The sequence below is a fragment of the Drosophila tropicalis genome, unplaced genomic scaffold (assembly GCF_018151085.1).
Source record: "Drosophila tropicalis isolate 14030-0801.00 unplaced genomic scaffold, ASM1815108v1 contig_1190, whole genome shotgun sequence".
Classification (NCBI taxonomy): Eukaryota; Metazoa; Arthropoda; class Insecta; order Diptera; family Drosophilidae; genus Drosophila; species Drosophila tropicalis.
Genome location: NW_027172561.1, coordinates 2,471,916 through 2,499,629, shown reverse-complemented (window position 1 = coordinate 2,499,629; position 27,714 = coordinate 2,471,916). Strand labels below are relative to the sequence as shown.

Genomic DNA, 27,714 nt, shown 5'->3' with positions numbered 1-27,714 from the left:
TTTTGTCTTTTTTTGGGCGATGTAGACAAAAAACTTTTGCGGCCAGTTCAGTTTGATAAGAAATAATTTATTTGCGGTCAGCAGAAGCAGCAGCATCTGCAAGAGGAGCAACCAGCCACAGCAGGAGCATCTCAGGTGGGACAACCGGTGGGTTGATTTAAAAGGTGTGCACAACAAATTGAATGTTGAATGGGGTATATACATACATATATAAAGTGAGTGGGGGAATTTAAAGAAGCATAAATTTAAATTCAATGTTCAGCTACTGCTTTGCTTGCTGTACAGACAAATAAACCTCTGATCAAATTGACTTCTGGCACTTGCTTAATTAAGGTTGCGTGGCAGTTTAATTCCCGCATTTAAAATACAAATTTTGCGCGTTTGTTTCCGGTTCTCTGGTGTTTTTTTTTTTCCTTTTTTTTTGCTCGTTTTGTGTTTTATTAACAACATTTCAAGTGTACTCTGGCCAAATACATGTACCTCAAAGGCGTATACGCTAGCGTCAGGCTGGAGGCGTGGCATTTGCCACAAATAAAACGAGAAATGCTTTTAAAGCGCCATATTATTTTAATTTTTTATCACTGCATTCCATTTGCTGGCCGGCAGCAAGTTTAAATTACATTTTGTGATTTAAAAACTGCAAAAAAAAAAGGCAAATAATGTTAAGAACTGGCAGGAGAGAGAACGAGCGAGAGTAACCGAGAGAGTTGTGTACCATGAGATCAACAGTAGTAGAGTAGGGGCACTACCAGCAACAACAACAACAACAACAACAACATCAACAACAACAACAAAAAAACACATTTCACATTTCAACTTTTTCATTTATCAGCCTTTTGGCTTTTAAATGTCCCAACGTTGGCTGTCAGTGGCTGACTTTTGACTGTCCAGTTTTCGTTTTCAGCTTGTCTTTATTTCTTTCGTTTTTTTATTTCTCTTGAATTTTTCTCGTTTCTATTTCTTTTTCCTTTTTTTTTTTTTTGTGTTTGGATTTGGATTTAGAGCAGAGCTCAGCATACATACATACATACACACACAGACAGGCATACATACATAGATGAAGTGGGCAGATGGACGAACGGACTCACAAAAGGACGGACTGACTGACTTCTTTGCCATGTACATAGGTTCACTTAGCCAGAAGAGACAGCAGCAGCAGCAGCAGCAGCAACAGGCAAACATAGACAGACAACTCTACGGACTCTCAGAAACGTACTTGTTCCGAATCCTGTTATATCAATGTGTGTGTGTGTTGGTGTGTGTCATGTCATATGAAAGCCACAAGGTTGTGTTGTATGCCGGTCGACAGTCGCCATGACATTTCAAATTTACGGACTATGACAAAGTGAGTTAAATGCATTTTCAGAAATACTCGCAAGCCATACACAACGAATTGAAAAGAAAATCCCCTCGCTCAAAAAAAAAAACAAAATAATAAAATCTAAAATAAAAATAAATAAATATACACACCTACACATATACAAATAGATTTATACATACATACATATGTACCTTATAAAAGAAAAGAAAAACTTAACTCAAGGCAAATGCAGCTGCAGTCTGCCCTTTTGATGTAGCCTTCGACTTGTCCTAGTCACAGTTTTCTCTCTCTCTCTCTCTCTCTGTCTGTCTGTCTCTGCTGTTGCTGCTTGTCTTACATATATTTAAAGATCGTGTACTTACTGAAATTACAACCTATACGTACATATATATGTATGTATGTATGTACACACACACTCACACTTATTCGATTGCTTGTCTGCGGGGCTAGTGTGTAGCTACCAATAACCAACTTTGCCATCCTTTCTGACTGGTTGCTGCTCCTGTTATTATTGCTGTTGTTGTTGTTGTAGCTGGTGCTGCTGTTGTTGTTTTTATTTGCAAAAGTTATTCATACGCCACGTTGACAATAGTAGAAAATGCAATTTATGTTGGAAAAACATTGCGTAAGTGCATCTGAGGCGAAATTCAAGTAGCTTCTGGCACCCAACGAAACTCCAACCAAACAAAATAGAGGGACAGAGACAGGCAGACAGAGAAAAATAAAAGAGATAGTGTGAGTGAGAGTGAACAACATCTAAAGCAGCCAGACGATGACGATGGAGACAACTGAAGTGAAGTGGAGTGGAGTGTGGTGCAGAGAACTCAGTCTCAGTCTCTGGCCCAGTCACAGGCCCAGGCGGTTGTTGGTAGTCATGTAAAAGCGTTGCCATATAAAACATCTAGAAATTCCAATAAAATTTTCATGCAATTTTCCTCATACTGTGCCACACACACACACACACACACACATTCTCACCCACATATGCAGAGCGGCTCTTGTTCTTGTTGAACTTCTTCTACTTCTTGTTTCACAGGCTGCTTTTAGACGCGCCCATCTGCCCATAAACCCTGCATAGATGCTTTATGCCCGCCCGCCATTGCACTTTCATATCAACCTCAGTTCACAGTTTTGTAGTCTCAGTCCAAGTACATGGGTGTGCGTGTGTATGCGTCCGTGTGTATGTGTGGGGTTGAGAAATTGCATATCTTAGACACTCAATAAGTAAAATAAACAATGCCAAGAAAGTGCCAAAATCAATTTGCTTTCTAAATGTCGGACACTGAAAAAGTGTACTTATGGCCAGGGACTTTTCTCCTCCCCCTTCATAATGCAACAAGGCAAAAGGTAAAAACTTAAAAGTATCGTCTAAAGCATATCAAAATATTAGATGACATATTTTTATATAATAAACTTTATAACTTAAAAAAAAGGTTATTTATTTTCTATACTCATAAAGAGAATTTCGAATAATAACTTAAACATCAATAAAATGTATAAAATGTTTATAAATATATTTGTTTCCGTAAAGTTGTTTTTACATTCCGCTAAACATAAAATTTTGAAACATTTTAACCAACAAATAAATAATTAATAATTGTTGTAAAGTGTCTAATAATATTTTATCCTAGTATTAGAAGATACTGGAAACTGTTGTTAATAGGCAAACTGAAATGTTAATAATTTAACGCATTTTTCGTTAGACATGTGGCACATTTTTCAATATGCTTACTCATACGCCATGTTGGCCAAACAAATTTGTAACGTTTGTAAAACTGATTACATACATATTATATACATATGCATGTGCGTATGTATGTACATATATGTTTGTGTGTGTATATCTATTTAGCCATCTAAAGCTCAATATGTATGCAAAATATTTGTTGCCTGTTTTAGTCTTTCACCTTTTTGATTTTTGTTTTGGGGGGATTGGGGATCGGGGATTGAAGGATTTTGTGCTTTTGTCAAAGCAATTTTCATATAAAATATTTCAATATCATTATATTTAGTTGTACACATTTAATGCATATTAAATCTGTGGATAAAATCCTTTTGAAGTGTTTCTCGGCTACCACATAAGCACTAACCATAGAACACATAGATGGGACAAACTCATGTTTTTTTGATTGCAAACGCTAGCCTAGTCATGGAACCCCAGAGAACTTCGGGAAAACCCGAACGTCCGTACTCTCAATGAGAGCGTAAAATGGGGAGAGGGCCAAGCAGCTACGAAAATAATTTAGTGTAGCACAGACTACAGAACGACGAGGGCAGGCCCATGTCGCTTGTGATTTCGTTCTGTCAATGTATGTGTACACTCGTCGGTACATGCTCACGCTTCGTAGTGTGTGTGTGACGTGAAGTTGTACAACATCGCATTTCAATAGCTCGCTCGACCAAAATTTGTAATTTTCGACAAAACAGCGACAATGCGAATAGGATATGCCCCTGTCGAAAGAATATCAAGAAATATTGGCATCAGCTGCGTATGTATCCCGATGGCTGTGCCGATAAAGTGTTTGCTTGGCGATCGGAATATCCCTGGTTCGAATCCCAACTCGTACTCGTTAAAAAGGTTTTTTTGCCTATTTATTTATTTTTATAAAAATAAACAAAAAACATAACGAAATAAATAAACAAAAAATATTAAAAAAAAAAAAAACAAACCAAAAAGAAACAAAATAGAAAAAAAATACAAAAAAACCTTCGTCAACGATAATCGAGTTTATTTCTATTTTGTTTTTTTCCCTTTTGTTTATTTTTATTTTTTTTATTTTTATAAAAATAAATAAATAGGCAAAAAAAACCTTTTAACGAGTACGAGTTGGGATTCGAACCAGGGATATTCCGATCGCCAAGCAAACACTTTATCGGCACAGCCATCGGGATACATACGCAGCTGATGCCAATATTTCTTGATATTCTTTCGACAGGGGCATATCCTATTCGCATTGTCGCTGTTTTGTCGAAAATTACAAATTTTGGTCGAGCGAGCTATTGAAATGCGATGTTGTACAACTTCACGTCACACACACTACGAAGCGTGAGCATGTACCGACGAGTGTACACATACATTGACAGAACGAAATCACAAGCGACATGGGCCTGCCCTCGTCGTTCTGTAGTCTGTGCTACACTAAATTATTTTCGTAGCTGCTTGGCCCTCTCCCCCATTTTACGCTCTCATTGAGAGTACGGACGTTCGGGTTTTCCCGAAGTTCTCTGGGGTTCCATGACTAGGCTAGCGTTTGCAATCAAAAAACATGAGTTTGTCCCATCTATGTGTTCTATGGTTAGTGACATAAGTTTAATTTAAAGTTGATTGAAGCGGCAGCGGCGGCAGCATCATTGTCCAAAAACTTGATGAGCCTGAGAGCGGTTGGTCAGGCCAATTTACCAACGCTTAGCCGCAGCCCAGAGTGAGATAGAGAGAGAGAGAGAGTGAGAAAGAGAGGGAGGGAGGGAGGGAGAGGCATGATTGGGTGAGTGAGTGGAATGCGGACAAATTTCATTTAAAATATACATATATACATTTATATATGTATATCGTATATATATATACATTTTGCACACATCACAAGTGCGGCATGCTGTAAGTGTAATTTATGCGTCTTCACATATACATACATATATACGTATGTATGAGAGAGAGAGAGTGAGAGAGAGAAAGACTGGATGAGAGACTGAGAGCGACAGCAACAGAGCTGGAAAGAAATTTAGTGAAAATGTGTAACGTTGACCCGACGCCAAGCCAAGCGACATCGTTGTGGACGCTGTCAGCTTTTTGGTCCTGCCAGGCATTTGCTGGCTGCTACTGCTCGACGCTTTTCATTTTTCTGTTTTGGGCTAAAATACCAAATTACGACATAAATAATGCATAGATAACGAAATTTATTACATTTCATGTATCAGGCAAGGCGGCATACATAGTGGAAGGGGGTGGGCGGGGCAGTGACTGGTCGGGAGGGGTGAAGTGACAAGGCAGGCGGCATTTGTCGGGCATTCAGCCAGCCATCTAGCCTAGCCAGCCACATCCGGACTTTGCCCTCTCGACTCCATCTTCAATGCTAACCAAAAAGTTTCTCATCAAAGGCTGCAAATGTTCGAGCGGCGGCCTATCCTGTCGCTCCTTCGTACCCTCCTTTAGTCTGCTCTGATGTGGTCCGGTCTGGTCTGGTCTGGTCTGGTCTGGTCTGAGTTCTTCTAATTTATGGTTCTCATGTTTAGTTTCTCTGATTTGCATGGGCGTAAAGTTTATCGATGCCTTGGCTTGTTCTTGCTTTTCTCGTCGTTGTTATTGTTGTTGCTGCTCCTCTTATTTCTAGTAGTTTCAAATGCAATAGTTGAATTAATTGAACTCACTTTGTGAGGCAACAATTTCCATCGCTCACTGTCTGTCGTTCAACTTCCCTACTCAAAAGCGGAAAGCATAAAAAAAAAAAAAAGAAAATAAAAAAGGAAATGCTTGTTTATGTTATGAAAATTAAGTTAACTGAAAAATGCGGATGTAAAAATAAGGCAAAAATTGCCAGTAAGCGCAACGATGAGAAGACGGTGGCAATGGATGATTTCGGTGAGGGGCGTGGCGTTGGTTGGGTTGGGTTGGGTTAGTGGGGGGTGTGAGTGGCAAATATAAATGCAAAACTTTTTTTGCGGTTGGATTTTGCGCTTGGCAGGCGACGTCGCTTCAGCTTCAGTTGCTTTTGCGCTGATGTCTTGCTCATATCGCCAGCCAGTTGCTTATAATTGCATTTGCATATTATTTCCCTTTTATTGCACATGTCGCCTGGCTTACATGCTTTCCCCATTCCCCCCATCGCTCCTATATCGTGTCTCTCTCCATCTCTTTCTCTCTCTCTGTCTCAACGGAAACCCTTATGCCACACTCCACTTTTTTTTTGCCTTCGTTTCGTTTCCTTCTTTATATTTTGAGCAACAAAAAAAAAAGGAGAAATGTTTATCAAAATGGCGGGGGAAAGCTTGCGGCAAAAAAAAAAAAAAAGAAAAAGAAGCAAAAACAAAGCAGAAAAAAAAAAAAACGAAGAGCAAAGTGAACAAAATGAAAGAGTTAAAAGTTAAGCGTAGCTGGAGAAAAATTATACCAAAATAATTTGCATATAAATTATGATTGAAATAGTAGCGCACAGCAAAAGGGAGAGATGGATGAATGTCAAGTTAGTTTGGATTAAAGGCAACAACAACAACAACAGGGCAACAATTTTGCAATATCTGGTAATAGAATGAATCTCAAGAACAACCGGAACTCAAGTTTCACCTTTAGTCTGAAGAGTAACGCGCAATATCCTTTCGAATTGTCAGCGATCCTCAACAGATAAACAATGCTAATGCATACTTTGGTTTAGGACTTTTCAATGGGATAAGCATTGGCATAAGAGTATGGGTTGCACTTCCGTCACAAGCACACACACACACACACACACACACACATTGTTGAGATTTAAGTTGAGCTGGGATTTATATTTGGTGAAGGAAGAAATGGAGTCAGGGCTTGGGGGCTTGGGGGGCCTTGGATAGAAATAAATGCTGCACGTGTTTCCCTTTTTAGGACTCTGCAATCAAATCTAAAATGAATTTACCTTTGTTGATTTGCTACGACTTTTGCATTTTGTATAATAATACATACAAAACTGTCTATCTCTCTCCCTCTCTCTCTCTCTCTTGGTGTGTGTGCGTGTGTATAGAAGTAAGACTGCTTGTTGATTTGCTGGCAAACCCCTAGCGATTGCTTGCTCAGATTTCAAAATGAGCTCAAGACAAATGTAAATATTTTTTAGTGCTCACTCAAGAGCAAGGCACACTATGTGGGCATGGGTAGGATTGGGTCTTATGATGGATGATTGTGTTATATCTTAAAACCGAACCAAACCAAACCCAACAACAAAAAAAGAAACCAGCCCATCATCCTCATTCACCTCCTCCGGCTGCGTTTCCTCGCGATGTCTGTGTGTGTGCGTGTGTTTCCTGTAGATTTGTAGCCATCGATAAACTCAATTTGTTTGTGCGTGCCAAGCGGTTCACATTACGCATACGCCACGCCGTGCGTTGTCGCTTTTGATTTGCCATCAGTGTGTTTGATTGTCAAAGTTTTTAGAGGCCCGTTTCCTACCAGCTAATGCCTCGTATTGAATTTATTATCAATTTGATGGAGAGAGGCAGCTAGCTAGCTCCATGTATAAAGCTTTCCTATTTTTGTTGCCTCCATTTGTAAGTATTTGATGTGAGCGACATTTGGGCTTTAGTTTTATGTTGCGATTCAGCTGAAGTTCTCTCTTTCGTGGCAATTGTTGCACTATAACTTTTTATCTATATGGAGATGATTCGCATATAAATCTTAACAGTGAATGCCTTTTTAATGGACCTCCTTGTTGTTGTTATTGTTGTGTTTTCTGCTTTTTCTGCATATTTAAATTTAAAATTGCGTACTTTTGAAAATTATTAAATGCTATTTATCACTCAGGCGACAACGGAAATGTGTCTCTGACACTTACACAAGAGTCTCAAGAGGGCTAAAGTGGCTAAGTTAAGGAGAGACATAGAAAGAAAGAGAGAAAAGGAGAGAGTGAAAGAGACACAAAGATGTGTAAAGTGAGAGAAGATGATGGCATGTGCAGATGCTAAGGAAATTGGCAGCAGCATCTTGAAAAAAATTGCATTTGAAAGGGGGGAAATTAAAAATTGCATTTAAATGCCATGCACGAGCGTAAAAACTAATATCCGCTTCTTAAGCTCAATTGTTTGAGCATTGAAATAATGTTGCACGAACAAAAAGGATGTGGGACAAAGAGAAAGAGGGAGAGACAGAGGGAGACAGATAGCAAGAACGGGCAAGGAGGACATTGAGATAAAACTATTGGAAAGGATAATTTATAAATATTCATTTTGTTTTACATAAAAGCAATAAAAGGCTTTCGGATTGCAACTACAATTCAAAGTCAATTGCCAGAGATCTAAAATTTTTCACCTGATTTGTAGGATTGAAATAGAATTTGAATTTTTATATTTATTAATTTTACCCATAATCCATTTAGACATTGCCAAATCATCACTCACTTATTAGAATTTTGAGATACATATGTCCTAATTCTGCCTTATACTTATGACACTTCACTCTCTTCGGCCAGCACAATAATAATAAAAAAAAATAATAATATTCCACATTTTCTGAAAACAATTTCAGTAGGGAAAATTGAATCCCTAGGTTTCAATCTTTCCAAGTTAAGTTTGCACCTTTGGAAATATTTCTTAACCTCTTACAACGGTGAGATTTGTAACGACTTTCTCTAATATCCACATGATTGAGGCAAAATCGGTCTGCATGTTGTTGTACAAGCCGCAAAGCCAATTTATTAACAAAAAGGGTACTGGGGGAATCTTTTAGATCCTTTTGAAGCTCAAACTCTGCAAAACAGGACTGTATTTATTAAAATTTTTCCAGCAAGAAGACACCATCAAAAAACCTGAGGCATGTTTTTTTGTTACAAAAGGTTTTGTCTATAAAGTCTAAAGTTGGCAAAACAACAGCCTACAAGCTTAGGCTGCCTTTTCATCATATGTTTATATGGCAGGTATATAATATAGTCATTTGATTTTTAGCAAATTTGGCAAGTTACTAACACCTTCACCAAACTGAAATATTTCACATTTTTATCGTGTGAAAAGTACTGATAAAAGTCACAGTTATCGACCGACCGTTCCTGTTTGTTATAGTCATCCGATCTTTCATAATCTTTTGCATACATCAAAAATGTGAACCTTTAGTCTAAGGAGATTTCGACATTTCAACTGAAGTTACATACATATAGTTATATTATTATTAACTATATTATACAAGCACTGGCAACTAAGGCGTTCGGCCTACAATGAGACGAAGTCGCCTAATTGACTTGGCACTCGACAACTCATCTACCGAGGAATGCAGTTACATACATAATTATAGTCATTAGTATTTAAACTATCTATGAAATGCAAAAGACGAATTTGAAAAGAGCAGCAATAAGGAATATGTAAAAGTACTAAATATTTATAAGAAATAAACCTACAAAGCGTATCCAGTGCATAAATACAAACAACTCTATTTATGGCCAGGAAATATTAAATTTTAATATTTCTGTGTAATGAGTGAATTATAATGAAAGACAGTAATATTCTGGGTTCTTTTTGTTCGACTCCGTTGACGATCTTTTTAAGGAATTTAAATATATATTAAAAACATGAGAAACAAGCACTAAACTTAAATTTGAAGTATCTGTGCCAATATTTTCCAAGTTCTTTATTTGATTTATCTCTTTTTCCTCGCTTACCAATGAATTGTTAAGTTTAATGATTAAATGTTAATCAAATTCCTGAGTCATACTGAGTTTTAAATGGCGGCTGGTCTTAAACTCAAACATAATCCAAACATATATATTTTCAATACAACGTTAATCTAATACAAAAGTTCAATTAATAATGTAAATAAATCTTGGAAAAAAGTGAATATTGTTTATTAATTAATTAACAATCCCCAAAAAATTGCTTTAAAGTGCAAATAAAAATAAATCTTGTAAGATTTGGCCCTTAAAAGTATGCGATGGAAATGTTGAAATTAGTTTCTTCAAATATTTATACTCTGCCCCAAAGTAGGCAACATTTTATTACTTTTTACTAAATTATAATATAAAAACAAAAAAAAAAATAAAAAAAAAATAGAAAGTCATTAATAATAAAATACATTTTGAAAGGCAAACTGTTAGCATTTCATTGTTGGGTTAAAGAGTGTAGAGTCGAAGGACTTTAGGTCAAGAGACTGCAGTCTGAAGTCAAGACTCTAGACATATAACACAAACATGGCTGCTATGGCCGCCATAAAGGATAAAAATGTTGAGGCATACAAAACGGCGCATGTTGTCTCCATCCATGAGACAAGCGGTCCAACACTCAACGAGACAATCAATTGAGCTATAAATACAACACTGCTAATGATGGCCACATCGGTGCCCAGACCTCGAGCCTGCTTCAACGGTACCGATTCGCCATTATGAACACGGAACTGAAAACACACACACAATTGATGAGAAATTAAACGAGCTTGAATCAGCTTGATGAATATATGTACTTACACAGTTTTTGGCATGATAGTTGGCCACCAGAATGAAGGGTACAGTGAATATTGTGCCATATAGAATACCAGCCGAAGTGCTAAACACTAAAACGCCCCATTTGGTTGGCCAGAGACCAAGGACTAGCATGCCAATACCATAATAGATCATTCCACTTATATACACCGCCTTGGTGCTACAATTGAAGATTTAAATAAATGTTTCAACTAAGATTATATTAAATTTAATTTTTGTGGTTTTTCCAACTCACCCAAACCATTTCATCAATTTGGTCACCGAAAGTGAGTAAATGGAACAGGAGAAGGCATAAATGGCCATGCCCCAGCAACCGAATCTAACTCCAGCTTCATAAAGTTCAGCTGCTTCCGAATTTGGTGGTGCTGTTGGATCACCATGGAAGACAGCCTCACCAACAAAGTCGGTGAAATAGAGACAATAAGTAACATGCCCCATCCAGCAAAATAGATTAGTCAGGGCCAGCATACGCATTGAATAGGGCATTATGAAAATACTCTTCAGATAGGCACTCAACGAAACGGGGGCTTCTGCCTCTGCGGCATCTTGGCCGCCGTTTTCAAGTTTTCCAGTCTTATAGTTGCTATTTGTATTCCCATTCTGATAGCTTAGAGCCTCTGCTCGCTTTGCATCATCGGCAGCCATTTGAAGTTCCAGTGAGGTAGTCTCCTGTATATAGTAGATGGCGTTGTTGTTCTTTTTAAATTCCTTTTTAATCGCCGCCTCCGACAATGGTCGCATCAGTTCATCCCGTTCGATTAGTTTAAGGGGAATCTCACGAAATGTTGTTATGGTTATTAAATAGCATATCACAAAGATAATGGTCACAAGTCCAAATACAGTGGGTATATTGCCACCCAGAAAGCTGCCAATGTGTGTATTCTCCCAGTCGACGCCCCCAATGGCATAGCCAATGGTGCCACCAAAACCGGCGAATAGAGCAAACATGGTCATCGCTTTCGGTTGCTCCTCGGGCACACACATGTCCAGAAGATAAGTGCGTGCCGGTGTCTGGCAGGTATCTGCATCGAAATCCAACAAAACCATACCCAAAATGGTTAAAATCACAGCAAATTTATAATTGGCAACCGTTGGCCCAGATGTTGTCTCTTCAATTGTTGTCGCTGCCATTAGAGCGGCCACCGCTGCACCACTTTCATCTGTTGCGAAATTGGTAAAATTCCTACCAAATCCTGTTGCAGCTTCCATGGTATAATTATAGCCCTCATCGCCCAGCAGCGCGCCCAATTCCTTGCCGTAGGGCACAAGTATTAGACCAAGAAAGATGCCCAACGATAAGATGGAAATGATGGGACGACGTCGACCCCAGCGTAATTTACAGCGATCACTTATGCTTCCCAGCAACGGTGACACAAAGAAACCAATCAAGGGCGACAGACCCCAGGCCATGGTCATGTGCTTGTGATCGATGCCAATTTGCAATAAAATGGGTGACACGAAACTCGTCTCAGCCGCATAGGCAAACTCTATGGCCATGGCAATGGCCGATAGGCGAAACATCTCAAAGCCGGTTTTGCGACGAAACACATGCGAATAGTCATTATCCTGCTCGCGGGCATGATTCTCACGTGTTTTCAGCATATACTTGATCATGGGATTCTTGGCCGAGGACAATTGGGCCGCTTGTGATGAGTCGGCCGTAACGCCAACCATTTTGTTATTGTTGTTGGTATTGCTCTGGGTGTGTCAGTTGGAAGCTGTGGATTATTGGAATGGTGAAGAAGGGGGGGAAGTGGGGTAAAGTGAATTAAGTTCTTTAATATGCATAATCTTCATTAATTCGCTGCAAAATATGTTGTTCACGGTCTGTCAGTGTGTCGGTCTGTCGGTCAATTGGTCGATCTGAGGCGCAACAACAAACGAAACGTTTCAGCTAAAAAAGACATTGAACTGAATTAAGTGGAAACATATGTATGTATGCGCTATAGGCACGTCTCTTCTTCAGCTGCTCTCTCTCGTTCTCTCTCTCTCTATCACTCTTTATAGGATGGCTATTAATTGAATGTCGAAATGTGAATTCCAATTCAATTTATGTCACTTGCTTCAAAGTTCATAATGTATATAGATGATATGTACGTGTGTATATACGGGTTAATAGGCAGAAAACAAAAAAGAAACTTATCTCCCCATTTTGATTCTCATTTCGTTTTGTTATTGTTTACAAATATTGAATGCAATTTGAGAGCTTCGTAATATATGGGGGAAGGGGGTGCTACTTATAATCAGTCACGACAACAAAACATAAATAAATGCAAACCAAGCTCCAATTCGTTTATTCTTTTGATTCCAAGAAGAAACAAAGGCGCTTAATATTACTTTGAAATCAAAAGCTCATTGATTTCACTTACTTTTCTTTCTGATCACTCAGTCTGTGTGTCTCTCTCGCTCTCTCTCTCTCTCACACACTATAGTTATGTTTTTACTTCTAATCTAATATCACAATTGATGTTATTTGTATGTAGCTAATGACTTGTTTCCTGTTTCACACTTTCAATTGCACTTTTGCTTGAATTTTACAATTAGCCACATTTTCGTTTTATTTGGAAATAAACAAATTGTAGGTAATCTTCTATTTCTTTCCCTTTCAATTCACTTTCAATTACACGTTAAGCGACAAAGGTTTTTATTTTCATAAAGAAGAAAGAAAAACTGGCACGAAATTATTCGATACAACCAAAACGTCGCGTGTCCAAATCGCAACTGACAAAGACACGCCGAATTGTCTCTATCTCTGTCTATCTCTTTCTCTGTCTTTTCCCTCCACCCTTCCCCTCACCACTACCCCCCACAGTAGGTTCATCTCTGTCTGGGTCTTTGAGCCATTGAGACCAAATCATGTCGCATAAAACTTATCAGCTATTCGCAACACTAACAATAGCAACAACAACAATACTTAAAAATTTAAAATACAAAACAACTAATTTGTGTGCCGGCATCAACACACACTAAAGTCATTCACCATTCCACTGGTCTTCCGCCTTTGCCCGCCTCCACTTACTGCTCCTTCCACCTACCTACCCGCTGTAGTAGCACCTCCTCTTCCTCCTCCTCCTCCTACTCCTCCTACTCCTCCTCCTGGTGCTCCTTTTTCCCATTCAACCAGCATTGTGGCTCATTTTGTGAACAATTGACAAAGCCGAAACGCCAGCGGGTCGGTCATGTGCTCTCGTATTACGGAGGGCAGAGGGAAAAAAAAGGCAAAGGTGATGGTGAGACACTTGCCACCTAATGATCACAGGAATTGGGAATTAAAAGCCAAGCTTTGGGCTTAGTTCACTTTAAGTATCCGTTAAGTATAGCCGCTGGTTAGGTTTAACTTTTTGAATATGCATGAAATTAACATTTCGCTCGGACTAGGTCAACCATTTCTGTTGGTTTGGCGATTAATTTTTCGTCAGAGCTAGACACACATACATACACACGTATAACGTACATGCTTTTTATATGTATGTATATTAACGAGGTGCGGCTGTATAGTTAGTAATTAAATGTCAAAATGGAAAATAATTCAATTCCCTATCCACCTAAACTAAAAATTCATACTTTTCTATAATCAAATCCTTCAACAATCCAATTTTTCAGCTCAAGACTAAAACAATTTTCGAGAAAATAGGCTTCACCACAAATAAAATAAACTTAGAAGCAAAGAAACTTCAAGAAGGCCTCGTTTATATTAGATTTGTGGAAAATTTATAAATAAACATATAGTATGTATACATACATATGTATAAAATATATTCTGATAGTTAAGTATGCTGACTGAGGCCAACTTAATATCAATTATTTGTAACCAAGAAATCAAATCGATAACAATTTTTGATTTGACCTTTAGCTCAATGAAGAATGAATCATACAGTTGACCCCTAGGGGGGATGGAAGCAATCAGTTATCAGTCTGTGGGTCACTCTCATTGTATGAATTGGGTCAAGGTTATTTTTAAAAAGGGTTCAAAGTATTAAGTTGCTCTTGAGCTTGACATTTGTTTTTTTCCGATTTTGTTGTGTTTTTTGTTTTTTTTGGTTTTATTTTTCATTTACGCTTTTGTCATGTTTTCGGCCTTTTGTTTTTGTTTGACGTATTTTATGCGGAAATAGTTAATGCTTTGGTTTAATTAAAGATACTAATTTCAATTAGCATATATTAACCGTTATAACATAGCTCTAGTCAATAGTTCACACATGTTTTATACCTTGATTACAGCCAGTTGTATGCAGTTGTTTTCATCGTAATTAACATGATTATTTAAATGATAATTGAATATGCATAAATAAGTGGGCATCGTTTTATTGTGTGTGGGTGTGTGAATTTGGCTATGATATTGTTTAACTATATCGGATGTAACATACATATATGTAAATATAATTGTTTAACGATTATTTTTATAACAATATTTGCTATACCCTAATTTTCTAATCCCTAACTCTTGCATAACTAGAAAGCAAATTAATTGAGAAATAAATTGCATTTTCTAATAATTATATATAAGAAATAAGTAAAATATTTTCCAATTTTTTACTTAACCAACTAGTTAGGTTGGTAAAACCTTTTAGATCAAAGCAAATCCATTTAGAACTATTTTGGCCAAAAGGGAGGGAATTTAGTAAGAGAGTCGCGCAATGTCTCACTTCTAATTAAAAGAGAGTAAATAAAATAGGAAATATCAATCACAGATGGATTTCTTATAATTTATCAGCTGTTTGTTTCCATTTCTTTTCCTTTTGTTTTTGTTAAACGAAGACTTTGTTGACTTGTGTACTTATGGGAGGAATAAACTGGCAACAACAAAAAGTAAAAAACTAAACAAATTTAAAATGTACAGAGCGAGAGAGGGAGAGAGATAGAGAGGGAGACTAGTGTATACAAACTCCATATAGAGTTTAATTTTTGTTGCCAAAAAGAAAACAAACACAATTCCCATTACTTTTCTGAATAGAGAGAGTCCATATGTATGTACAAACAGTTCGCCTTGTTTCACTTAATACAGTCAATGTTTTCAAGTGTCCTTAGAAAGGAGAGTGTCTGAGTAAATAAAAAAAAAAAAAACATTTCTTTGCTTCAATTACCTTGCAGTTACTTCGATCTTTGGTTAAAGCTCTCTTGTGGTCACGATTTACCAGCTTAAATATATATGTGTGTATATATATTTTATGGTTAAACTTCTTTTACTTGTCGTTTGATTAAGTTTGATGGGTTACAATAGGTTTATAATTTTTTGGTTTGGTTGGTTACAATTTAATAGACTTATGTAAATTCGTGGCGTTCCTACTCACTAGACACTAGACGCGATGCGCGGATTGACGTAAGAAATGGAGCCGAATGGAGCTCTTTTAACTGATTGTCTTTGAGGGGAAAACGGGGAGTTACGCGATTTCCGTATCAGGTTGAGTTTTTGTTTTTACTCACTTTCCGATTTTAGTTTTAGTGTCAATGAATTATACTCTGTTAAAGTTTTTCTTTTACACAAATTGTTGAACATAAAATAGATTTGGATTCTTTTCAATTTCAATTGTTTTTCTTCCTGCTGTTGTTTGGCGCTAGTGGCGTGGGCGTGGCACTTGTGGACGGGCGGCGGCAACGAATTCACTCTCATAACTTTACCCATGCAATTGTTGGTATAACTAAGCAATATATAAAAAACTCGTCTCCGTCTCGGTTTTATTAACGTTTTATCGAAACTCGCAACTTATTTTGGTCTCTCGTTGCTGCTTGTCTCGGGAAATGGAAATGGATTTTCCTATTTCTTGATTGCTTGCCAAGAAGTGTTGATTAAGTTTTTTTTCCTTCTTCTTCTTCTATCTTTTCGAATATTTACGTTCGGTTTTTCAATAATTGTGTGTTTGGGCTTGTTGTTGTTGCAGTTTTTTTTCGAAATAGATTTTGATTAATATTTTTGTCGCTCTTCTAGTTGTTGTTGTCGTTGTTAAAGTGCTGACATGGCCGCTAGATGAAGGCGGCAGCAGCTGTTTACTCGATTGGCCTGAACGCTGATGCTGGGAAATTTTTGGCAAGACATGAAGGAAAATGCTTTACTCGTTTGACAATTTGCGTAAAGGCAGGCGTCAAAAGGAAACTACGCAGTGTGAATTCTGGTCCGACGATGATCAAGAAAATTTCACCAAAAAAAACAGTCACGACAAACAAAAAAAAAAAAAATTAAATAAATCTATACATATGTATATACAAAATATTATTTGATTTTTTTTGTATGTTAAGTATATATTGAATATTATAAATTTTGTTGTTGTATTTTTTTCGTTTTCTATATTTTGCACATATATTTTTTGTTTGTCGTCTTCAATCGACACTGAAGATATTTTCGGCTTATGTCAGCTGGTTTTGCTGCTGCTGCTGCTGCTGCTGGGAAATCTTTTGTTGATGTTGTGGTTTGTGTTTTTTGCTTTTGCTGCTTGCTACTCTCGTTGTGGGAGGAGGCGTGAACCTGGTGGCGATCTCTTTGTCTGATGTGGTCTGCTATGCGACTGAAGTGCTTGCCACTAGACGCACCAATTTATATACCCCAGCAGCAGCGGCACGCATATGTTTGCTTTCCCTCTCTGTCTCTCTTTCTCTCTCGTGGACTATCTTTCTGTATTTTCCTGTCTTCTCTTGGCCACGATATCTAGTTATCCCCTATCGCTACCTCTCTGTGTTTTCTTCTTCTTCTCCTTACTCTTCTACACTGTCCTCTCAATGTGGAATATTTTTCCCTTTGAATTGACACGATCGTAGCCGTCGTCGTCGTCGTCGTCGTCGTCGTCGTCGTCGTCGTCGTTGACGTTGACGCCGCCTTATCTGCCTGGCTCTCCTTTCTTTGTCTGCTTATGGGGTGAGCGAGCAGCTGTTTGCCGTTTGCCTTTGTTTATCTAAATTCATGTACTCGCATCCATTTAGTAATACTACATACATACTTATATACATGTTTCTAGATATATATTGAAGTTAGCATTGCCAATTGCATTCCAGTTACACTAACATCCAGTCCTCTTATGCAACCCAATTTATGCCCCATTCATACTTGATCGGCGGCTCTTCTAGAGCCAAAAAAAAAAAAAATCTAATTCAAAATAAAAAAGGAAAAAAAACACAAACATAAAACTAGTTTCGCAGGCAACTAACTCTAGTCGACAGGTTTCAAACCCCTCAATGGAAATAAACGTCCCGCATAATTGATTTTTTTCCCTCCGTGTTTTTGAATGCTGGTTTTCGGGGACCAGGCACAGTGACGCACGTTTGATTGAGTTGTGCTGGAAAATTCCATTTTCTTAATTTGAACTCCTGATGGTGGGAAATTCCACTTCAACTCAAGTGTTTGTCTGCCTGCGTTTTGTTTACTTTTTTTCTTTTTTTTTTGTTTTTGTTACTTTCTTATCATCTTTCATTCTGGTCGTATCTTGAAATTTGAGTCCGTGAAATGTCTATAAATATTCATTTAATGAAGTTTTAATAATCATCATTATTTATCTATCACATGGATCTGGTAATGAACTAAAAAGAAAAAACACATAAATTTATCAATTATCGCAATGAACTAAGCAAAACCATATAATTTGTCCCAAGGTGGCTATTCTAAGGGAGTATCAAAGAAATGGAAATCGATACACTAGGCCACATAAAAGCAGTTTCTTTATTTGGTTTTCATATTCCATAAATGTATAATAAGTAGAGACAAAGGGATCAACATTTATTTCACTTTTACGACTTTACTATTGGAAAATTTTAACGAGCTTAACAACCAAATATTAGAAATTTTTATTATTTTAGACTTATCTTGATTGATTGTCGAGTGAATCAGGATCACTCAGGACCATTATGTGAAGAAATATATACATATAATAAAGGCAATTGGTAGTAGATGTTGACTAAGTATATAACCAGCTAGATTGATCAAACGCAGGATTGGTTCGAAAGATTATGGAAAATCGAATTGAGCAAAGAACCAATAATGTATAAAGTACTAAATCTTTTCATTATACCATACACCCATAGGGTGAAATGGTATATTAAAGTCGCCAAAATGTATGTAACAGGCAGAAGGAAGCTTCTCCGACCCTATAAAGTATATATATTCTTGATCAGGATGAATAGCCGAGTCGATCTAGCCATGTCCGTCTGTCCGTCCGTCCGTCCGTCCGTCCGTCCGTCCGTCCGTCCGTCCGTCCGTCCGTCTGTATGAACACGCAGATCTCGGAGACTATAAGAGCTAGAGCCACCAAATTTGGTATGTATACTCGTGTAGTATGCACATGTTCAGCATTAATTGGAATTTCGGCCACGCCCCCTTACGCCCCCAGGAATCACATAAAACTGTTTTTCTTAAAAAGTATGACAGCTAGAGACATCAAATTTAGTTTGTATACCCGATTAGTTAGTGCGCAGAAATTAACTGTTCAAACTTTTTGCCACGCCCCCTTACGCCCCCAGGAATCACACAAAACAGTTTTTCTTAAAAAGTATAATAGCTAGAGACATCAAATTTGGTTTATATGCTCGGTTAGTTAGCGCGCAGAAACTAATTGTTTAAACTTTTTGCCACGCCCCCTTCCGCCCCCGGAATTTACATAAAAGTGATTTCTTTAAAAACTATGATAGCTACCGACATCAAATTTAGTATGTAGACTAGCTTAATAGACGCGCAGATATTGGCTATTTAAACATTTTGCCACGCCCACTTCCGCCCCCGTAAATTAAACAAAACTACTTTTATCAAAAACTAACAAAGCTAATGTCACCAAATTTAGTATGTATACTGGCTTAGTATGCGCGCAGAGAATATATATTTTCACATTTTGCCACGCCCACTTCCGCCTCTATAATTAAGAAAAAACCGATTTCCTCCTGTAGTTTTTTGACTATCGCATTCAAATTCGGCACAATAATTAATCTTATCTATTTCTACCAAAATATCAAATTTTATTGAAATCGGACTAGAAACATGTAAAATATGCGTATGAACGTATTTTACTACGCCAGAATTGGACGTTGGCTAGTAGCGGCGCTAGAGTGCTCGTGTGTTTGTAGAGTGAGCGAGATGGCACATAGTATAAGACATGTAAAAACAATTTAATAGACATACATTTGGTCTTCGAAATTTGAAATATTTGTTTCACCAGGTGTATGGTATACCCAAGTCGACGAGTCGACTTACTTGCTTCATTTTTGATATAAGTTCTTAAAACTTTGTTCAATAGTGTTGTGAAATATTGAAAATAAATGGCAGATGCCCACATCAAGTTCTAACAAATCGCGATGAGCTTAAGTCTTGTTTGAACATGACAATGATATCAATTTTCATAATATTTAAACAATCATTTAGTGGCCATTAACAACTGGATTATTTCTAGTTAACAACGTTTTTTCCCCTCTTTTTTTTTTTTTTTTTTTTTTGCTTATCTGTTGGCCAGATGAAGCTAAACGAAACATATTTGGTTATAAACGCAATGCCACTCAACTCGAATCTTAACTCGTTTTTTTTAGTATTTTTTATACCATACACCCATAGGGTGAAATGGTATATTAAAGTCGCCAAAATGTATGTAACAGGCAGAAGGAAGCTTCTCCGACCCTATAAAGTATATATATTCTTGATCAGGATGAACAGCCGAGTCGATCTAGCCATGTCCGTCTGTCCGTCCGTCCGTCCGTCCGTCCGTCCGTCCGTCCGTCCGTCCGTCCGTCCGTCCGTCCGTCCGTCCGTCCGTATGAACACGCAGATCTCGGAGACTATAAGAGCTAGAGCCACCAAATTTGGTATGTATACTCGTGTATTATGCACGCGTACAGAGTTAATTGGAATTTCGGCCACGCCCCCTTACGCCCCCAGGAATCACATAAAACTATTTTTCTTAAAAAGTATAACAGCTAGAGACATCAAATTTATTTTGTATACCCGTTTAGTTAGCGCGCAAAAACTGATTGTTCAAACTTTTTGCCACGCCCCCTTACGCCCCCAGGAATCACATAAAACTGTTTTTCTTAAAAAGTATAACAGCTAGAGACATCAAATTTGGTATGCAGATTAGCTTGATAGACGCGCAGATATTGGCTATTTAAAAATTTTGCCACGCCCACTTCCGCCCCCGCAAATTAAACAAAACTGATTTTCTCAAAAACTAACAAAGCTAAAGTCACCAAATTTAGTATGTACACTGGCTTAGTATGCGCGCAGGGTACATCTATTTTCATATTTTGCCACGCCCACTTCCGCCTCCATATTTAAGAAAAAACCGATTTTCTCCTGTAGATTTTTGACTATCGCATTCAAATTCGGCAGACTAATTATTCTTATCTATTTCTACAAAACTACCGAATTTTATTGAAATCGGACTAGAAACATGCAAAATATGCGTATGAACGTATTTTACAAAGCAGTCCACAAGGCCAGAATTGGCCGTTGGCTAGTGGCGGCGCTAGAGTGCTCGTATGTTCGTAGAGTGAGCGAGATAGCACATACTATGAAACATGTAAAAACAATTTAATAGACATACATTTGGTTTTCGAAATTTGAAATATTTGTTTCGCCTGGTGTATGGTATACCCAAGTCGACGAGTCGACTTACTTGCTTCATTTTTTTTTAAAGTTAAATGAACTATGTAACTGTATTTACATATGTGGCTTTACCTGTCAAGATTGTGGATTATGTGTTCTTAATTTGTTTTCAATTAATTTCAATTTAAATTATTGATAAACACTATCACTGCAGTAACATTCTTTGTCGGTTGAGTTGAGATGTCAACAACTTTGCCATAGAGACAGACAGACAGAGACCAGATGGATGATATGATAAAGATATCGCCGAATGTGGCGGCTCATTAACATGCAAAAGTCTGTATTTCTCTGTCTCTCACTTCCCCTTCCCCTTCTTTCCTCTCTCTGCCACTCACTCTTTCTCACTATCTGTGTTCTTGGTCTACGTCTCTGATTTGTATGCATCAACTGAATTGGCTTAGAATGACACACATCTTTTTGTCACTTGGTTTGGGATGTCATCTTTATCTGAATGTGACTGACGACTGCCTTTGCCTCGATGCCTGCTTCTTGCCTGACTGCCGCCCTTCCTGCTCGCCTTCATATGTTATTCACATTTTTGTTTACTTTATCATTTTGTTGAAGTTTACATTCAGCTTGTTATATGCATGAGATAGTTGACATAAACTATTAGTGCGAATTTGCTATTTTTACAACCGGCTCTTTGACAAGATCTTCTATTCGTGGTTTCGGCACCGACAGTGTCATGCTTGTGTGTGTCTGTGTGTGGCAAGTACAAATTATGCAAAATAAAAACAGCAGGAAAAAAAAAAAAAACCAAACCCAATTCAAACACTAACCGCAGCAATATGTGACGAGTCATTGACTCTCGATTTCGTTTCGATTGCTGATTCGTAGGTGGGTGAATGGGCCAGGGGGACAGAGGGAGTGAGAAGTGAGGAGGTTGCTGGATATATGCATGTGAACCGGTTAATCGATATTTCCACATTTCGATTTGAACAAACCAAATGAAAATCATCTTATCTGTTAAAATGATACAGAAGGTTATCTCTACAATTTGCTGGCTTAGTTCCTGCGATAAGAAATGGCAAAATGATACAGATTTGCTGTTTTTTTTGTTTTGTTTTTTGTTAATGTTTTTTTTTTTGAGATTTATCTTTATAAATCTCAACGCTTAGTTGACAACAGCAATGTGCTTACATAAATTTAAAATGATAAGTTAAATCTAACCAAATAGCTATCTACGACAATTAGTTCCATCTCTCCCTGTCATCTCTCTCTCTCTCTTATTATTCTTTCTCAAAGCAATCAAGCAAAGCAAAAGCATTAGATTTAGAAATAGGGCTTTGACCCGTTTTTGCATTTCCTTTGATAAAGTTAATGCTTTGAATGCGAACTCACCATTTGCGTTTGTTATCAATTTCAAGCATTTTTCTCGTTTTAAGCTACGAAGAGGCTAATCATAAAAGTAAAAATATGTAATAAAACAAAATTTAACAATATATTCAAGTATACTATGTACCCATAGAGTGATAAAGTATATTAAAGTCGCCGAAATGTATGTTTTTCTAATGCTTGTTTTCTAAATGTGCTTAGACAAAAATTCACTGCATACTTGTAGGCTTGGTACTAATGTGCAGAAATAAAAGTATTTGCAAATGTAGATAAATGATTTTGAAGGGGTTTTTTTACACCAGCCGTAAAATCTTGCTATATATATATATATAATATATATATATTTAAAGATTGTAGCACTTATTGCTAAGCAAATATGGTGGGCATAACTTTCTTATTACAAGTGAAGGCCCGAAACCAAATTCATAAATTCACTAGTGAACTTTATAATGTAAGCAGTTTCATTTTAGTTTATCTTACATTTAATTCATACAAATAAATAATAAAAAAAGCAAAAAAAAATGCACAAAATAGTTACCTCACAACAACAAGCCTAAAAGTATGCAAAAAATACTGTTTCAAGCGGCACGCGTGCATCATATTAATTATTTGGCATTGAAAATGTAGTAAATGCAAGAAAAAAACGATTGATAAGAAGCTCTAACACATAATCATTATCATTCCATTGAATTTCAATTATGGTAAATATGGGAATTTCTTAATAAATCTAAAAACCTCGACAAGTGTCAATGTCACAACCCCCTTTAAATGAAAACAAAAGAAGAAAAAAACAATTAAAATTGCATACACTTTTATTCAATTTATGCCGAAAAATGTTGTGCCCGGTTTATTTCCAAAGAAAAGTCAGACAGTCTGTCTCTTAATTATTTTGCAACATATTCAATTTCAATACAATGTTCAAAGAAAACCACAATAAAAAGTTTCGACTGGCTTAAACCGATTTGAGTTCTCAATCAATCAGCAGCTTAATTGATTGGCGTCCCCAAGAACCCAAGAGTCCATATAGCATAATCAATTGATCAATAAAATCAATATCAAAAGTCTCACTCAAGATACAAAGTTCTGAAGATTGAACCAACGGGATGTTATCTTCTACGTCATTGATAAGAAAGTGTCTTCCCAATGGCTAAGAGTTCTAAATGAGATAACACATTGCCACTGGATACTTAGTTGCCAAAATTTTTTCTGATTCCATAGTTTGGCCGTATGTCATCACGAAATATTTCGTTCTTACTCTCTCTCACTCTTCCGCTCACGCTCTTTGACTAACAGACCTGTAGAGTGATTCACTACCTTATTCCCTTGGGCTCTCTCACATTTGACACTCACGCTGCCGCCGGTCTAGGCTTGCTCTCTGAGCATAACTTTTTTGTTTGTTTTGGAGTGAACCAATGTGGTGGCATAGCATTTTTTGAGTGACTTCAACTATGTATAAAAAGAGCATCGGAACGTTGATCTAACGGCAGATGTTTTTGGCAAGCACAAGTTAAGATTTAACAAATAAAAAGTGAAGCAAAAACATTCTCTGCAAGTTGAAAGTGAAATGTAAAAATAACGGTTGTGATTACTTAACTAAAACTTAAATGAAAAAGTGACAAACCAAACCAAAAAAAAAAAAAAAATTAATATACACAATTTTATTCTGTTCTTAATTATATGTGACATTTGAATTACTTTAAACGGTTTGTGGAAATATTGACAAATTAATTGGCTTGGTGGATTGAATTGGGGTACGCAGTCTTTTTAATTTGCCATCAAAATGCCGAAACCGAGAAAGCTGATTGCATCAGCCGCAAAAAAAAGAAACTAAATAATTTGGCGATGGCATTGAAAGAAACAATTTCTACGAAATGTGAGACATTCATATCTATCAAGAAAATAAAAAGACTGCATACTAGTATTTCTTTTCAACCGGCTTTCAAATTTGATGGCGCGAATTTCTGACTAAACATGAGATAAGCGGGCCTGAGAATTTGTGTTTATCTGCATATACATATATATTCAGTGCTCGATTCTTCTTTGTTTTAGTTTCTTATTTCACTCGCAATAGAAAGGTCTTAGGATGGTAAATCATTTGAATGCGGATAACAATCCGAACGGAAAGTTGCTACCAGGAAATTCGGAAACCAAAATGGTAAGGATGCAAATAAATTTAATCTGAGATTTGAGCCGTACTCCATATAAGTTTTCGTTTCCACTTCAACTAAATTATGGAAAAATTTAAACATTTGTAGAATCTTTAAAACATAGTTTTCCCATGCCTTTATTGCAGGCTACTGGCAATGGCAGCAGTGTCCAGATATTGTTGGAGGGTGCTAAATCTAGGCCACCATCATCTTCGGATTTGCCTGAGCTGATGACACAAAATCAAAAGCCTCGTGATAATTGGGGCAGCTCCTTGGAATTTTTAATGTCCTGCATAGCATTGAGTGTCGGTTTGGGTAATGTTTGGCGTTTCCCTTTCACCGCATTGGAAAATGGTGGCGGTGCATTTCTCGTACCATATTTAGTGGTGCTATTTTTGGTGGGTAAACCCATTTACTACATGGAAATGCTATTGGGACAATTCTCGAGTCGTGGCGTTGTTGGAGTCTTTGATTTTTCACCGCTAATGCGAGGTAAGTGTAGAGATTAGATAATAGATAAATATGGTAAACCGATTCCATTCTATTGCAGGCGTTGGTTATGCCCAGCTATTTGCATTGGGTGTTTTGGCAACGTATTATGCCTCAGTGATGGCACTGACTTTACGATACTTCTTCGATTCATTTGCCATCGAGTTACCCTGGAGCTATTGCCGACCCGAATGGTTGAGTGAGGGTTGTGTAAATGCCTCAAGTAGCGTGGACGCCCTAAGTGATCTGGCCAAGGAACCATCGAACATTACACTTACCACATCGACAAAATTTTATCTCGAGCGTATGGTGCTGAATGAGACAAAAAGCCTGGATAATGGCATTGGCTATCCAAACGGAAATTTGGCCTTAATGTTGGCCATCTCATGGTTGACAGTTACATTGGTTATTATACGCGGCGTAAAGAGTTCTGGCAAGGCATCGTATGTCCTGGCATTGTTTCCCTATGTGATTATGTTCGTTCTGTTAATTCGTGCCCTCACCCTACCCGGAGCCATGGATGGTGTAATTTATTTCTTAACACCTCAATGGAATAAGATACTGGAGCCAAATGTCTGGTATAATGCTGTAACACAGGTTTTCTTTTCGTTGGCCGTCTGCTTTGGTGTGATCATTATGTATTCGTCGTACAATCGTTTCAATCATAATATCTATCGGGATGCCAATATAGTGACTACTTTGGATACCTTCACTTCCATGCTATCGGGAATTATCATTTTCGGAATTCTTGGAAATTTAGCCCATGAATCGGGCGCAAAAGATATTAAGTCTATGGTTCAGACCATTAGTCCAGGCCCAGGCTTGGCTTTTATATCGTATCCCGAGGCGATCGCCAAGTTCAAATGGATGCCGCAAATCTTCTCTTTGCTCTTCTTTGCCATGCTGTTCATGCTCGGTGTTGGCAGTAATGTTGGCATGGTTAGCTGTATTATGAGTGTGATAAAGGACAAATTCGTGAATGCCAAAATATGGCTAATTGTAGTTGGATTATCGTTAATTGGATATTCTGTTGGTTTGATCTATACTACACCAGGAGGACAATACCTGTTGACGCTGATTGATTGTCATGCCGTGACATTTGTGTCTTTAGTATCAGCAATTTTTGAACTTATTGCCGTCGGATGGGTCTATGGTGAGTGTGTTAAGAGATAAACTACCAAAAGACATTCTAATCTTTCTGTTTTAATTCCGCATTTGCAGGCACTAAACGTTTGTGTGAGGATGCTGAATTTATGCTGAATATCAAAACATCATACTATTATCGCATTTGCTGGTCAATTGTAACTCCCTTGGTGATGATTGTGATATTCGTCTATAACTTGTATTCCATGCCAACACTCAAATACCATGATCAGGAATTCTCAGCAGTATATAGAGGTAAGTTTTGGTTTGTTAATCGTCATCACGAACACTTATTGATCATAATCTCTATCTCTCCAGTTATTGGGTGGTGCATAACGGCCGTAATACTTGGCCAACTGATCTATTGGGCTTGTTATGCCAATTACAAACAGTCCAAGGGCTCTCTATTAACTCGTTTGCGTGAATCAGCTAAACCACTTGCCGATTGGGGACCATTGGACTCTAAGAAACTGATTGACTATCAAATGTATAGGCGCAATAGAAAGGATTTGGCTCCACGTCCCAATGGCATTTGGCAAAAAATTACTGATCGCATCTTTGGCTAAATGTGGCGCCGCCGTATAGGAGAGAGCATATAAAACGCCTTTTCAACATAGTTTCCTTATTCAATATATAAAATATGTATTTTTTTTTTTTAGGATAAAGTTTTTATATTGTATTCTCATATATGTCTAAAATATATCTAAGTGTTTAAATTATATAAGATATTTATGTGTATATGTCTTTAAACTTTTCCAATTTGCAAGCGTTGCAAGAGTTGGAAATTTTGCAATTCTTCTTTAAGCAATCAGAGGACAGAAAGAGAGAAAGGGAGAGAAGAGGTAACGAAAAGTCTATCTGAGTGGAATAAGAAACTTTTTTTTAAGCAATTTTCAATATTTAAAACTAACAATTAGCATGTCACTCCTCACCCTCCTTTTTGGACCCCACTCCTCTTGCATTTTTTAGACCAACGGTCATTCGTATTTCCTGCTACTGTCTGGTTCTCATACATTTGTCTCTGGCTATGACTTTCTCTCTCCTACCAACTCTCTCACTTGACATTCGTTGGCGTTTCTTTTATTTTTCTCTTCTGGACTCTGACAGACGGACATTTATTTGAGTTTTCAATTTGTTTTTTGCAAGTTTCACACACTTTGCACACAGTTTGTTGGTTTGTGATTGTTGTTGTTTTTGTTGATGTTGTTTTTGTTGCTATTGTTGTTACTGCTGCAGTTGCCGTTCATCTAACCCATCTTCATTCGCCAGTTTTGTTTGCGGCAGCTGAAAATTAATATGTCGGTTCTCTGGACCTGCAAATGTCTTAATTAAAAGTTATTTTTTCATTTGCTTTTCGGGATAGATGAGTTAGGATGCTGTGTGCGTGGGTGTGGCAAAGAGAGGTAACCACTTGTAAGTGGGTAGCACCAGCAACAGCAACAACAAAATTGCGTTTTCGGGTAAGACGCAGCAGCACATAAAACTTGTCAGGCTCAGAGAGCGAGATAAAGATAGAGAACTTGACGTTTCATTTGTCGTCATTGTGGCATGACAAGCAGCACGTTAAGCATACGC

The 27,714-nt window shown here is 37.5% G+C and overlaps 2 protein-coding genes across 3 annotated transcripts; one reads left to right on the top strand and one right to left on the bottom strand.

Moving 5' to 3' along the window:
• Positions 1–9,937: 9,937 nt before the first annotated feature.
• On the bottom strand, positions 9,938–16,996 carry Slc45-1 (Solute carrier family 45 member 1). 2 transcript variants are annotated; one of them, XM_068292098.1, is made up of 4 exons: positions 15,543–16,996; positions 10,694–12,176; positions 10,444–10,618; positions 9,938–10,373 (listed from the first exon to the last, which is right to left on the bottom strand). In XM_068292098.1, the coding sequence occupies exons 2-4, from the start codon at positions 12,130–12,132 to the stop codon at positions 10,152–10,154; spliced, it is 1,836 nt and encodes a 611-aa protein (XP_068148199.1). In that variant the 5' UTR covers positions 12,133–12,176; positions 15,543–16,996; the 3' UTR covers positions 9,938–10,151. The 2 variants fall into 2 exon arrangements, with proteins under 2 accessions (XP_068148199.1, XP_068148201.1); XM_068292100.1 differs by lacking the exon at positions 15,543–16,996 and adding an exon at positions 12,828–13,125.
• A 6,838-nt stretch (positions 16,997–23,834) lies between these two features.
• LOC137578288 (sodium-dependent nutrient amino acid transporter 1) lies at positions 23,835–26,863 on the top strand. The gene is made up of 6 exons (XM_068292002.1): positions 23,835–24,063; positions 24,410–24,515; positions 24,654–24,999; positions 25,058–26,149; positions 26,218–26,394; positions 26,458–26,863. The coding sequence occupies exons 2-6, from the start codon at positions 24,444–24,446 to the stop codon at positions 26,703–26,705; spliced, it is 1,935 nt and encodes a 644-aa protein (XP_068148103.1). The 5' UTR covers positions 23,835–24,063; positions 24,410–24,443; the 3' UTR covers positions 26,706–26,863.
• Positions 26,864–27,714: the final 851 nt, after the last annotated feature.

Coding starts and splice junctions, on each gene's coding strand:
- Slc45-1 (XM_068292098.1), bottom strand. CDS start 12,132: ATGGTTGGCGTTACGGCCGACTCATCACAAGCGGCCCAATTGTCCTCG. Junction 10,619..10,693: donor AAATTGATGAAATGGTTTGG/GTGAGTTGGAAA, acceptor CTTCAATTGTAG/CACCAAGGCGGTGTATATAA. Junction 10,374..10,443: donor ACTATCATGCCAAAAACTGT/GTAAGTACATAT, acceptor GTGTGTTTTCAG/TTCCGTGTTCATAATGGCGA.
- LOC137578288 (XM_068292002.1), top strand. CDS start 24,444: ATGGTAAATCATTTGAATGCGGATAACAATCCGAACGGAAAGTTGCTA. Junction 24,516..24,653: donor GAAATTCGGAAACCAAAATG/GTAAGGATGCAA, acceptor CCTTTATTGCAG/GCTACTGGCAATGGCAGCAG. Junction 26,150..26,217: donor TGCCGTCGGATGGGTCTATG/GTGAGTGTGTTA, acceptor CCGCATTTGCAG/GCACTAAACGTTTGTGTGAG.